General features: G+C 45.9%; 1 protein-coding gene across 1 annotated transcript; it reads left to right on the top strand.

Moving 5' to 3' along the window:
• The first annotated feature begins 433 nt into the window (after positions 1–433).
• On the top strand, positions 434–14,470 carry LOC307129430 (tripartite motif-containing protein 16-like). The gene is made up of 6 exons (XM_079821833.1): positions 434–1,110; positions 9,249–9,344; positions 9,431–9,664; positions 12,043–12,208; positions 12,362–12,397; positions 12,615–14,470. Exons 1-6 carry the CDS (start codon positions 532–534, stop codon positions 13,178–13,180), a joined length of 1,677 nt encoding a protein of 558 aa, XP_079677959.1. The 5' UTR covers positions 434–531; the 3' UTR covers positions 13,181–14,470.
• The last annotated feature ends 361 nt before the right edge of the window (positions 14,471–14,831 follow it).

Raw genomic sequence — 14,831 nt, 5'->3', positions numbered from 1 at the left:
GTGTGTGTGTGTGTGTGTGTGTGTGTGTGTGTGTGTGTGTGTGTGTGTGTGTGTGTGTGTGTGTGTGTGTGTGTGTGTGTGTGTGTGTGACCTGTCACAAAACGCGGCGGAAACTCCTTCACGACGTTAATAGTTAGATTAAGGTGTGTACATGTCTACAATGCACTTAGATAATGCGACTAAAACAGGCATACTCCACATGTCTTAATTCGATTTTTGTTTAATTCGAGTATGGCTTTAACCGGATTAAGGTAATTAGAAATCGCTGTTTACATGGTAGTTTCTTAATCAGAGTATGGTCTTAATCAGATTAATATCGGAGTATTGTTGTCCATGTAAACGTACTGACTGTTAGATCACGAGCTAGATTCACTCCAAACACAGCGTGCTGAGGACATCTGCTGGTTAAAGCTGTGGACACACTCACTCAAACACACAACCAGGAAGCAGAAATCACATGACTTCAGGGAAAGAGAAACTGAAGTGTAGTCGAGCTGGTGTGTGTTTGTGTCTCTGTGTTCATGCAGTAAAATGGCAGAAGGGAGGATTTCAGTGGATCAGGATGAGTTGATGTGTTCAGTGTGTCTGGATCTCCTGAAGGATCCAGTGACCATCTCGTGTGGACACAGTTACTGTAAGAGCTGTATTACAGGCTGCTGGGATCAGGAGGATCAGATGAGAGTCTACAGCTGCCCTCAGTGCAGACAGACCTTCAGTCCAAGACCTGCTTTAGCTAAAAACACCCTGATCGCTGAACTGGTGGAGAAACTGAAGAAGACTAAACTTCCTGCTGACTGTTACGCTGGAGCTGGAGATGTGCAGTGTGACGTCTGTACTGGAAGAAAACACAAAGCCGTCAAGTCCTGTCTGGTGTGTCTGGAGTCTTACTGTCAAACTCATTTTGACCGTCATGAGGACTATCACTCCCGTAAGCCACATAAAGTGACCGATGCCACTGGACGACTACAGGAGATGATCTGCCAAACTCATGATAAACTCCTGGAGGTTTTCTGCCGCACGGACCAGAAGTTTATATGTCTGCTGTGTACGATGGATGAACATAAAAACCACGACACTGTATCAGCCGCAGCACAGAGGACAGAGAATCAGGTATGAAATCACACACTGATCAAATAATGCTGACACTATTTATACTGGCACCATATGATCAGGAAACATCATTCACACTGCAGACGTCAGCAGAAGTCAACAGGAGCTGGAAGTGGACTTTCACCGCTGAGCCAATCTGAGCTCCGCACTGAATATAACAGGAAATATGGAGACAATGCACCATAAATATATTCTTAATGCATTATAATACATGCATAATGCCTTATAAACAACCTTATAATGTGTTGTGTCATCTGATGGAGATCATAACAATACTTACAATACATAAAAATGCTAAGCTATTTGTGGTTTAACTATTAAGAGCACAATGCATTATAACACCAGATGAGCCGGCATTTATAATGCATCATAAGGATATTTTTAATCCATTATAAAGCACACATAATGCCTTATAAACAACCTTACAATGTGTTGTGTCATCTCATGAATAATCAGAACAACAGTAATAATACTTAACTATTTATTAGAATTGGTAAAGCCTTGTAATTGAACAGCTTTTATGACTAAAATGTGATTTGCATTATGAATGTATTGTTACTTAGATTTCACCTTAAGGGAAATGTCTTATAACTTAGGGATGGGCGATATGGACTATATATATAAAAATATATCACAATATTTTCTGGTATTTATTGCGATAACAATATCTATGACAATATAAATGTAGTTTTGGCTACAGCTGAGAGCTGCACACATTCTTGAGAGCGTCAGAAAAACAAACAATGATTTAAAGTAAAACGTTCCCATCATCAAATAGGCTCCTATAATAAACATTGTTGGTCATTTCAGTGCTTCTGTAAAAAAACTGATAAGAACTGATAAGATGATAAAACTACAAATTCTACCTCTAAAAACAATATAATCCACACTAAGGATTGACGAGCTGCTGGGTTCATGAATATTAATCACGGTGTCTGCGTTCGCTTGAACTGATTTGCTGAAATCAAAACAGGGACAGTAATAGGTGAGTGCCAGCCAATGAGATTGCAGTTTGAGCATTTGTTTCTGCTTGTTGATAAAGGCTGAATAATTCAAAATGATTGGTGTTATTTTACAGGAAATACAACAAAGAATATTGTTTACATGTAGCATGTTGATTCTGCGTGGTGTACAAGACTCTCTCGCTCTCTCTTTGAGTGTGTGAGAAACACGGAGCGCTCTCAGCAAAGCAACAGCGTGTCAGGCGCCTCACACTAGTGTTTACTGTGCGTCAAATACACTGTGCGTTCATTGAGATGAACTGAAATAGTGCGCTTTATGCCTAGTTCACACATTCGCAGTAGCTCCCTGAACCCACTCTTATCATTCATCTATTTGAACAAGAAATAAAGAAAGAAATACAACTTTATATCACATTACACTCCTTTTGTTGTTGTAATCTTGCCGTTGTTGCCAAACCACAACACGAGCAGGCAGCTAATTTTCCATTATAAACATGTTTAAACTCTTTCCAACTCTCTCTAGCACAGAGAAATCACTTGCACTGCTAATTTTATTTCGACATCCATTTTCAAAACAAATCCTGTTTTGCGCGTTGTTTCGAGTCATTTCCCGTTCCACTTCTCACAAGTTTTTTCTCACAAAACGTGGTTTGGGGGCCGGATAGAGTTGTTGGGTGACAGAGTTGTTGTCAGTTTGTGTAGTGTGTGTGACTCCCTGTTGCGGATCATTTACATAGTGTCATGTAATGTGAACACCACAACGACTTCAAGACTCAATAGTAAGTCATGTAGTCTGAAAAGCACAGCGATCCACTGACGTTTAAAATCCTGTAGTGTGAACTAGGCATTACGGATCGCTGGACGGAGAGCGAATCTCTCAAGTGCTCAGCGAGTGTAAATATATCTGTGTGTACAGGTTCCAGATTGATGAACTCCTCCACAGCTTCTGCTGTAGTTGTTTTCGGTTTTGCACATGAGCTGCAGATGGGTCGCGTCATCAACTAGGCTTTATCGTTAATATCGCGGGAAAACGTCTTAGGTTACGCATGTAACCTCTGTATCCTGAGAACAGGGAACGAGACGCTGCGTCGGAAAGACGCTATGGGGAACGCCTCAGCGTGACGGGTGTCTGAAACTACTATCCAATCACGGCAATCCTATTGGCGACAACCCATGATGTCATCAATGTGCGACCAGGAAGTATATATGGGAGATTGTTAAAATAAATTTAGTCATTAACTATATCATACTCGTTCTACTGTATGAAAAAAAGAATTAGGAAATGAGAACATATTTATTGGACAGTTGGCTGTATTGTATTATTTTAAAATACAGTATGTGAGCATGAATTAAGAGAGAAAGCGCATCAGGCAGGCAGAACGCAAGAACGACACGGTGACGTCACGGATATGCTAATTGACGCATGACTAGCGACATTTAGTGACTTTTTGGGCAGGCTTTAGCTACTTTCCTCGGAAAATAGTTGGCAACACTGAAAAGAAAACTTTGTGTCACATTAAAGGTCCCATTTTTCCTGTTTTCTTGAAGCTTTGATTGTGTTTACAGTGTGCAATATAACATGTGTTCATGTTTCGCGTGTAAAAAAACACAGTATTGTTCCCTTTCAGTCGGTCACTACGACGTACGTCGGTATTACCGACGAATTGGGATCACTTCAGAGAGCCCCTATCAGCTTCGAGAACTAAAGAACAGGCCAATGAACAATTGGCGTGCGAGATTTGCATCTCGCGCTCCGCTCCGCGGGTATAAACAGGAAGCGAGAGCATCGCACTGACGTCATTCACTTCGGAGCCGAACGGCGTTTGAAGTACAGACTGCTTCCTGATTCATTCAGCGATTAAGAGTCTAAAGAAGAGGAAAGAAGAGGAACGTTGTGCTGGTGTGACGGCTTTCTCCAGCGGGACCGCGAACTCCGCGAAACAACTGCTGTTATCACAGCAAAACCTGTTGGTTTCGGTGGCCGTTTCCCAATTTGAGTGCAAACACAGGCTGCACTATTCCCTGTGTGTTGCCGCGGTTTCCCTGGGTGCTTCAGCACTCTCTTAAAAGAGCGTTTCCTCACAAAGAGAGCAACACGGGTGTGACACTGCGTCTTTTTCAAGATGTCATTCCACCCGTGCGTTTCTGGATGTGGTCGTTCCCTCTCACCCGCTGACGGCCACAATCGCTGCATCACATGCCTGGGCATCGGAGGGGGAGTTCCAGTCCTCGGAGGATGAGGACTCAGCTGTACTGCCTCCCTCTGGGAGAGTGGCAACGGTTGAGTCGGACCCCGAGTTGACGGCTATGCTTTCCCGGGCCGCCGAAAAGGTCGGGCTTGAGTGGAACCCTCCACCATGTCCCGAACCTTCTAGGTTGGATGATTGGTTCCTGGGGGGGGTCGCGCTGGTTCTCACTGTCCCGCCCCAGTGCCATTCTTCCCGGAGGTGCATGAGGAGCTTTCCAGGTCGTGGACGACACCCTTTAGTGCCAGAAACAGACCTGGAGGCTCCTCCCTCCTCACTACCCTTGACGGCGGACAGGCCAAGTGTTACGAGAGGATCCCGCCAGTCGAACGCGCTGTCCCGATGCAACTGCGTCCGGCGACCGCCTCCGAGTGGCATGGTGATCCTCGTTTCCCGTCCAAAGCCTGTAAGTTTTCGTCCAGTCTGACTGCGAAGGCCTACAGGTCCTGCGGACAGGCCGCGTCTGCCTTGCATGCCATGGCGTTGCTCCAGGTGCACCAGGCCCAGGCACTCATGGACATGCACGAGGGTAGGTCTGACCCAGAGCTCCTCTGAGAGCTCCGGGCGGCGACGGACCTCGCCCTCCGGGCGACGAAAGTTACCGTCCCTTCCGTTGGTCAGGCGATGTCCACCTTAGTGGTCCAGGAACGGCATCTCTGGCTCAACCTGGCCGACATGGGAGACTGATAAGAACCGGTTCCTGGACTCCCCCATATCGTCGGTCGGGTTGTTCGGCGACGCGGTCGAGAATTTGCCCAGCAATTCTCGGCCACCCAGAAGCAGACGGAGGCCATCAAACAAATCCGGCATCTCCGCCTGCCCGTCGCCGAGGACGTCCTCCTGCGGCCGCCTCCGCTCCCGCCCCAGCCCAGCAGCAGCCTCCAGCCGGCCGTGGGCGTGGAGCCAGCCGCGGGAAGAGCGTCCAGCCCGCTCAGGCCGCTGCCAAGCCAGGTGGCAAGCGCCGTCGTAAGAGACCCTGAGACGGGCCGCCCAGAGATGGAGGAAACTGCTCTTCAGGAGATTGCTGCAGCACCACTCCTTCCCCCGGAGGAGGGCCGGGGGAGAATTTTTTGTTTGTCTGTTTCGCCACTGGCCCCAGATTATCAATAAAAGAGCAGTTTCCAACATCTCTGGGTGCCAAGAGAGCGCGTCTGGCGGTATGCGACGCTACCATGCCTCATACCCCTCAGACACCTCTCCCCTCGCCAACAGGGGGCGTTGGTTGTGCGGACGCACACAATGTGCCTCCCCACGCTCGCCCGTCCCCTCAGCGGATGCAGGTCATGTGTCAGACCCAGACCCCTGCACGGACCACTCCCATGTCGTCCTGGGGCCCCTGTGTTCCGCTGCGCTGCCCCACTGCGGGTACATCTGTGGTGCCGATGATCCCGCTTGTTCGGTCTCTGGAGGCCTGGCTAGCGCTTCCCAGCCCGTCTCGCTGGCTCATCTGCACCATCAGACTCGGCTATGCGATTCAGTTTGCCCGGCGTCCCCCGAAGTTCAGGGGTGTCCACTTCACATCTGTACCGAAGGAGGGCGCCCCGGTGCTTCAGGCGGAGATCGCTGTCCTATTGGCGAAGGACACGCTAGAGCCGGTCCCTCCAGCCGATATGAAGTCCGGGTTCTACAGCCCGTACTTCATTGTACCCAAGAAAGGCAGCGGGTTACGGCCAATCTTGGACCTGCGTTACTTGAACCGCTCCCTCCACAGGATGCCGTTCAGAATGCTAACGCAGAAACGCATCTTCAGGTGCATCCGTCCCCAAGATTGGTTTGCGGCGATCGACCTGAAGGGTCAACTGGGAGAAGAGCAAACTCTGTCCCGTACAGAGGATCTCTTTTCTCGGGATGGAGATCGACTCGGTCGCCATGACAGCGCGCCTCACCGAGGAGCGTGTCCAGTCGGTGTTGAGCTGCTTGAGTACGCTCAAATGCAGTACAGCGGTCCCACTGAAACAATTTCAGAGGCTCCTTGGGCATATGGCAGCAGCAGCCGCAGTAACGCCGCTAGGGCTGCTCCATATGAGACCGCTTCAGCACTGGCTACACGACCGAGTCCCGAGATGGGGGTGGCACAGCGGGTCCCTCCGTGTCCAAGTGACGCCGAGATGCTGCCAAACCCTCAGCCCCTGGTCGGACCCTTCATTTCTACGGGCAGGAGTGCCTCTAGAACAAGTGTCCAGGCATCATGTTGTCTCCACGGATGCCTCACCCACGGGCTGGGGTGCCACGTACAACGGGCTTGCAGTATCGGGTCTGTGGACGGGGCCCCAACTGCAATGGCATATCAATTGCCTGGAGTTGCTGGCAGTTCGTCTTGCTCTCAGCCGCCTCAAAGGGTCGCTCAAAGACAAGCACATTCTGGTCCGGACGGACAGCACGACGGCCGTTGCGTACATCAACAAACAGGGTGGTCTACGCTCCCGCCGTTTGTCCCAACTCGCCCGCCATCTCCTCTTGTGAAGTCAGAAGCATCTGAGGTCCCTTCGTGCCATTCACATTCCGGGCCTGCTCAATCGTGCAGCCGACGAGCTGTCACGGTTGCCCGTGCTGCCCGGGGAGTGGAGACTCCACCCCCAGGTGGTCCAGCTGATTTGGAGTCGCTTGGGGCCGCACAGATTGATCTGTTTGCCGCCCCGACACGACCCACTGCCAGTTGTTTTATTCCCTGACCGAGGGGACCCTCGACACGGATGCACTGGCACACAGCTGGCCCCGGGCTCTGCGCAAATATGCGTTTCCCCCAGTGAGCATTCTTGCACAGACACTGTGCAAGGTCAGGGAGGACGAGGAGCAACTCCTCTTGGTAGCTCCGTACTGGCCCAACAGGACGTGGTTCCCGGAACTAGTGCTCCTCGCGACAGCACCTCCTTGGCCCATTCCTCTGAGGCAGGACCTCCTAACTCAGAGACGGGGCACCCTATGGCACCCGCGTCCAGACCTCTGGAAACTCCATGTCTGGTCCCTGGACGGTACGCGGAGGTTCTAGGTGACCTACCGCAAGCGGTAGTCGACACCATCGCTTCCGCCAGAGCCCCCTCTACGAGACGGCTATATGTGCTGAAGTGGAACCTGTTCGTCGATTGGTGTTCTTCTCACCGAGAAGACCCCAGAAAGTGTTAGGTCGGATCTGTGCTCTCTTTCCTTCAAGACGAGTTGGAGCGAAGGCTGTCTCCCTCCACCCTCAAGGTGTATGTTGCCGCTATCGCCGCAAACCATAACCTCGTTAATGGTGAGTACTTAGGCAAGCACGATCTGATTGTCAGGTTCCTGAGGGGGGCGAGGAGATTAAATCCGCCTCGCCCTTCCTCTATACCCTCTTGGAACTTGACTCTGGTGCTGACCGCACTGCAGAGGGCGCCCTTCGAGCCTTTTCAGTCAGTAGAGCTTAAGATCTTGTCTCTAAAGACAATCCTCCTGATTGCATTGGCCTCAGTTAAGAGGGTAGGGGACCTGCAGGCATTTTCGGTCAACGAATCGTGCCTGGAATTCGGGCCGGGTGACTCTCAGGTGACCCTGAGACCCCGGCCTGGATACGTGCCCAAGGTTCCCACTACTCCCTTCCGGGACCAAGTGGTGAGCCTGCAAGCGCTGCCCCCGGAGGAGGCAGACCCAGCCCTGGCTTTTCTCTGTCCAGTTCGCGCTCTGCGCGTCTATGTTGACAGAATGCAAAGCTTTAGGACCTCAGAGCAGCTCTTCGTCTGTTACGGAGGACAGCAGAAGGGAAAGGCTGTCTCCAAGCAGAGGATGGCCCACTGGATAGTGGATGCCATCGTCTTGGCGTATGAGTCCCAAGACGTGCCCTGCCCGCTCTGGGTTAGAGCTCACTCCACCAGGGGTGTAGCCTCTTCCTGGGCGTTGGCTCGTGGCGCCTCGCTGACAGACATTTGTAGAGCTGCGGGCTGGGCGACACCTAACACGTTCGCTAGGTTTTATAGCCTACGTGTAAAACCGGTGGCTTCTCGTGTGCTTGCTTCCCATAGTCAGCTTCACTGAAGTGCCCGTTCTAAGTGTCGGCTTGCTGCGCCATTCCCTTCCCCCTGGAACGGATACGTGCACTTATTTCTCCAGTCGAGTTCCCCAGGATTGGCGAACCCTGTTGAGTCCTCCGCACCCCTCGGCAGTCGGATGTGGCGGAGCATCCGACGCCAGGTCTGGCACTTGTATGCATTGGTGGAACTTGTGTCGGACTGGGGTCCGTATGTCGTGACTCCTACGGCGGTCCCATACGAGTATTTTCCACAAACAGCTCCCTACGGCGAGCTCGTGTCTTTCCCTTGGCAGAGTTCCTCTGCCGTCTCAGTACGGTGTCGTCCCCCGCCTGTAATAGGCCGGGGCCACCTCTGGGACTTCGCTGCGCAATATCACGATACATAATGTTATACCGCATGATTTTTCTCACCAACTGAGAGGATTTTCGTCTGCAGGAAGCGCATCTTCTCTTTCATTTATATCCATCTCATGCTCCAAAGCCCTGATTGCCTTCTTCTTCACTGCTCTGTGTCTGACTGAATACGCCATCGCCCATTTTCTCTCTGACTCCGAGTCCTCACTGTTTTTTCCGCCTTTTTCAAATGTGCATTTTTTTTGTAAATTCGACGAATATTCGAAATTCGAATTTTTATTTGACAGCCCAATGGGATATATAATCTATTATAACTTAAGTGGATAAAATCATCTTCATTGTGTTATAAATCATCATAATCTTTATAGTTAAAACCACACAAAGGTAAGTATTATTACTGTTGTTCTGATTATTCATGAGATGACACAACACATCATAAGGTTGTTTATAAGGCATTATGCATGTGTTATAATGCACTAAGAATATCCTTATAATGGATTATAAACACAGGCCAAACAAAAGCTCCCATGATGCTCTAGTGTGCGCAGTATAAAGTGGCGTCTCTGTCATTGGTTTGTGCTGCAGAAGCGGCTGAAGGAGACGCAGAGGTCGTTCCAGCAGAGAATCCAGCAGAGAGAGAAAGATCTTCAGCAGCTGAGAGAGGCTGTGGAGGCTCATAAGGTGAGTCTGGAGAAGAAGAGAAGTTTGAGAAGTGTCAGTCAGGACTCACTGAAGCCACTGTGTGATTGTGATGTGTGTCCTAACAGCGCTCTGCACAGACAGCAGTGGAGGACAGTGAGAGGATCTTCACTGAGCTCATCCGCTCCATTGAGAGAAGCCGCTCTGAGGCCACACAGCGGATCAGAGATCAGGAAAAGACTGCAGTGAGTCGAGCTGAAGGACGACTGGAGCGACTGGAGCAGGAGATCAATGATCTGAGGAGGAGAGACGCTGAGCTGGAGCAGCTTTCACACACACAGGATCACGTCCATTTCCTGCAGGTAACAGAGATCTAGAAGAACAAGAGACTCACAGAGAAACATTTCATGAGAGCAGAATGAGCCGTTGATCTGTGTGTTGGGTTATTATATAATCAGCAGTCAGACGCTCATCTGATCGTCTTCTTCTGAAAGAGACGCACTTACAGATGCAGTTCAGCCAGGGCCGGCCCAAGCCCTTATGGGGCCCTAAGCAGAACTTTATTCAGGGGCCCCTCGGTTCCACCAATACGATTGACTATTGTCAATTCTTGATCATCCGAACACCCAGTATCAATGTTAGTAGTTGTAGCTGTGTTGCTTTCATCATGTCTGGCTGTCATGTTTTTACACTTATAAGGTTTTTAATTCAGTAGCAAACCCACAAGAGTGGTCAGGTGTTACTATTCAAAGCCTTACAGTAATACTTTTTTTATTTTTTATTTTTTTTAAGTAGTCTCTATGCTCACTTTCCCCCAGGATTCTTTGATGAATAGAAGGTTCAAAAGAACAGCATTTCTCTGAAATAGAAAGCTTTCAAAAAATCGTACATTGTACACAACTGTTTTCAACACTGATAATCATAAATGTTTGTTAAGCATCAACTCATCATATGAGAATGATTTCTGAAGGATCATGTGACACTGAAGACTGGAGTAATGATGATAAATTCAGATTTGATCACAGGAATAAATTAAATTTGACTATATATTCACATAGAAAACAGCTGTTTTACATTATAATAATATTTCACAATATTACTGTATTTTTGATTAAATAATGGCATCCTTGGTGAGCAGAAGATACTTTTTTTTAAAACAAGAAATGTTGATTTCTTTCAAACATTAAACAGAGCTTTTATTTTGGCGGAAATAAAATTTTATTTTTTGCATTCCATTCGACTGTGTAGAAAGAACCTTTTTATTTTCTAAATAAAAACTTCCAAAATGTAGGCTACACAACTTATGATTCCAAGGGGACGATATATGAAACCTGATACTGCCCACTAGGGGAGGAGCCGCTAGAAGAATTTAAAGAACCGTTTCCATGGTAACACAACATCCAATTTCACAGGATGAATTTTGAGTTCGTAAACTTTCAAATTATACATTTATGATCATTACTAAGATATTTGATATGAAAAAATGGACAAAAAAGAGTGGCAAGTGTCCCGCTAGCGGGCGGTGACAAGTAAGGGGTTGAGAAAACATGTTCGGTGCTCTTTCTTTTCTTCATGAAGATGTGTGTGTGTGTGTGTGTGTGTGTGTGTTTGTGTGTGTGTGTGTGTGTGTGTGTGTGTGTGTGTGTGTGTGTGTGTGTGTGTGTGTGTGTGTGTGTGTGTGTGTGTGTGTTTGTGTGTATTTTGCTGTCGAACTCAAACAGTGCCACAAACAGTTCAAAACTTCACTCACATTTTTTCCTCAACTTTTTAACCCAATTTTTCCTTCTGATTTCTTACATCATGGTCAAATCAGTGAACTTATGTCCTAAGAGTCCTAACTGCTCAAAGTTATAAATAATGCTCAATCTGCTCATGACCTCTGAACTTCTCCTGAGTGAATCTACTCAAGCCTTCAATGAGACGAGGCCGTTTCTGAACATTTGGCCCAACTTCCCAAAACTTACACACTCAAAACTTAAACAGCAGCGTTTCTGAAGCATTGATGTGGCACTTTTAATAAATGATATGAATAAGTTGTTTCTTATCATTGAAATGATTCCCCACTGATGTGCATTCATTATTTTTCTCACACATATTGTTTGCAGGAACAACATTAGCGTTCAGTGGTTTAGTGTAGTTAGTTAGCAATGAAAGTTTCACAGGATCCAGATCTGAACTCATTTATAGTAAATTGATTGTCTGGTTTCCTTTCTATTGAGATTCTAGTTTGTCGTTTCTCTCTCCTCATCACTCGCTGCCCGATCACTAATAAAAAACCTCGCTCTGTTTTCACTCTGTCCTTTAAAATAATGACAATCTCTAGACACGCGACGCATTCAACCAACAATAAATGGACAATGCTTAGAATAAAATGAGAAATGTTATAATATTTCCTTTAATAATAAAACAGTATTGCTCCTTCACTTTCAATAATTTAACAGTAGCTGATTATTATTCAATAAAACTTAAAGAAACGGCCCTGAATGTCAACCTTGATCTGTTACATTCATGTTATTGGCAGATGTTTGATTAGAAACGTCACATATAGTGTAAGTGTCAAACGCTAGCACTTGTAGCTCTAATGTGATATAATGAATATGAGAAGAATGAAGCTGATGCTGTGAAAGTGCTGGATTGAGGAGAGTCACTAAAGATCAACAAGAGCCGCTCAAATCTGACAGTAGTGCAGGTTATTGGCTGAAGTGTGGAGGTGATGAGCTTTGATTTCTGTTTTCTGTAGAGTTTCCAGTCTCTCTCAGCTCCTCCTGAATCTACAGACGTCAATGACAATCCCTTCAGTTCTCTCTCCTCTTTTGATGGCGTGAGAGAATCTGTCCGTCAGCTGAGAGACAAACTGGAGGATTTCTGCAAAGAGGAGCTGAAGAAGAAGAAGATCTCTGACAGAGGTAAAGTCCTGGAGATTCATCTGCTCTCAGAAATCATCCTCCATCATCTCATATCATGTAGAAGATCATATTAGAAATGTCTTAGGAACGGATGCAGGGATCATTTTCTCTTGACATGATAATCACACTCTTCATGTCTGTTGATTTCCACAGTCATTGTTCCCAGGACCAGGAACGACTTCCTACAATGTAAGTCACTGAGAAAACAAGCAGAAAAACTCACTGAGTGTGTTCATGTTCTTCCTGGAGAAGGAGAAAGAAAACATGACAGAAGAGTTTTAGAGTTGATCATGTGATCTCTGGTAAACTGTACTGAGACACTGCTGATATATTGAACATGAAGAGTTCAGCTCCATTAAAAGATCAGACAGATTCATCATCCCTGATTCTGTTTTATCTCCGTCAGATTCCCGTCCGCTGACTCTGGATATGAACACAGCGAATGAACGCCTCCGTCTGTCTGAGAGGAACAGAAAGATTACTGTCACTGACACAGTCCAGCCGTATCCTGATCATCCAGACAGATTTGATGTGTATCAGGTGTTGTGTAGAGAGAGTGTGTGTGGAGAGAGTGTGTGTGGAGAGAGTGTGTGTGGAGAGAGTGTGTGTGGACGCTGTTACTGGGAGATTGAGTGGAGTGGTAGAGGTGTGTGTATATCAGCGTCATATAAGAGCATCAGCAGGAAGGGACGGGGTAATGAGTGTTGGTTTGGATGTAATGATCAGTCCTGGAGTTTGAGCTGCTCTTCCTCCAGTTACTCATTTACACACAATAACATAGAGACTAAACTCCCTGTAAAGCCCATCAGTGGTAGAATAGGAGTGTATGTGGATCACAGTGCAGGAACTCTGTCCTTCTACAGCGTCTCTGACACAATGAGCCTCATACACACAGTCCAGACCACATTCACACACACACTCTATCCTGGGTTTGGGTTTATTTATATTGGATCATCAGTGAAACTGTGTTGATGAATCAGAATAGACTGTAGAGAGATTCTACCCATAATGCTTTGAGCTCATGATAAATCATCAACACTGAGATGTTCTAGAGTCTTTCTCTTCATGACATTAATACTATAGCTGAGCTTCTGTTAGAGCCGCTGTGGTTGAGTAAGAGATGAGCTGATATAATTGTAACATATCTTGTTTCCATAGACTCTGTTATTCCTGGACTTCATTTCCCAGTATCCTCTGCTCATTATTAGTTAACCGGTTTAACCTGTGTCTTGTTTTCTTATGCTGCAGTGCTATCAGAAATGTCCTAGCTTGTTGCATTCAAGTGCTTTGTTGTCAGAATGAACAGGAATCGGAGGACACCATGTTTATTCTGGCATTATTATTGGGAAATATCACATGCACTGACAACCATAAACATTTACAATGCCAGATTCTGTAATATTCGCTGTGTAGAAAAAACAAAACTGTGCCTTCTGTTTAGCTTATTCTTGGTTTTGTGACAGAACTCTGACACTCCCGGTTTGGTCTTGTTTTTGTGAGAGCACATGGCTGGTATTTGTCTTTGCTGGCCATGTGCTCTCATGTCTATTGTCCGGACCCCGTCCCTCTTGTTACCTGATTATTGATTTATTTGTTCTCCCTCATTACCTGCCTTGTTTGTTCCCTATTTAATCTCCTTGTGTTTGCTGTCCTGTGCTAGATTGTTGTCTTCTGTTCACTGTCTTTGTTCCCGGCCATGCTTCATGTTCCTGATTCCCGGTGTGTGGTATGTTCTGTTTTCCCCCTCATGGGTAATTTTATTTGTTTTATTTTTGTTTTTGTTGTAAATAAAACCCCAATTTCTCCTGCAATAGAGTCCTCACTCCTTTTCACCCACACTGACCGTGACAGGAAAGTAATGATTGTTTTAAGGCAGTGGTTCTCAAATGGGGGTAAGTGAGATATTAAAATATAGCCTACATATATTTAAAAAGTAGCATCCATGCAAAAATCCTTTAAAAATAATTATTTAATAAATATTTCAGGAAAATATAAGTTTAAGTTCATAAAAAGAAATTGCTGACTCTACTTGGTCGCGCGCGCTCCGCTACTTCATGAAGAACGCAGTCGAGAGCAGACAGAGCGCCATTATCATCAAATATCAAAAGAAACCTCGTTATCGCTTTCAAGGTAGTAACATTTAATTTAAAGTAATATTGTTTGTATGTGCTTTATAACAGCCTCAACAGGTGCGGGATTGTTTTGTCCCCAAAAGTTTCGCAGTCACAACGCAGTGATTACCACACATCTGAACTATAACTTAAATAAAAATAAATAAAAAAACAATTACACTTGCATGTGCAGACTACATATACTTTCTGCTTAAAATAAGCCTAAAATACTAAATAACAAGACCAATTAAGGATAGTAAGAATAATTTTCAAGCATAAACGTAACACAACGTTTGAAGTAAAAAGTAATTTGTATCGTATAAACTTAAATACAATTATAAAATGTTAAAATATTTGTTGAATAGTTTTATTTATCATATTTATGTTTTATTTTTGTAATTTGTTTTTGTTAAGTCATATTACAATATTGTTTTGAACTGCTTCTTTACAATGGTCAGCTTACCATTAACTGTTTTCATTGTTTTTTTTAAAGTTTTTTTTAAATTGTATTA

Source organism: Gobio gobio (assembly GCF_949357685.1).
Source record: "Gobio gobio genome assembly, chromosome: 7".
Classification (NCBI taxonomy): Eukaryota; Metazoa; Chordata; class Actinopteri; order Cypriniformes; family Gobionidae; genus Gobio; species Gobio gobio.
The sequence above is the reverse complement of the archived record's forward strand: the minus strand, read 5'-3'. Positions and strand labels throughout refer to the sequence as shown.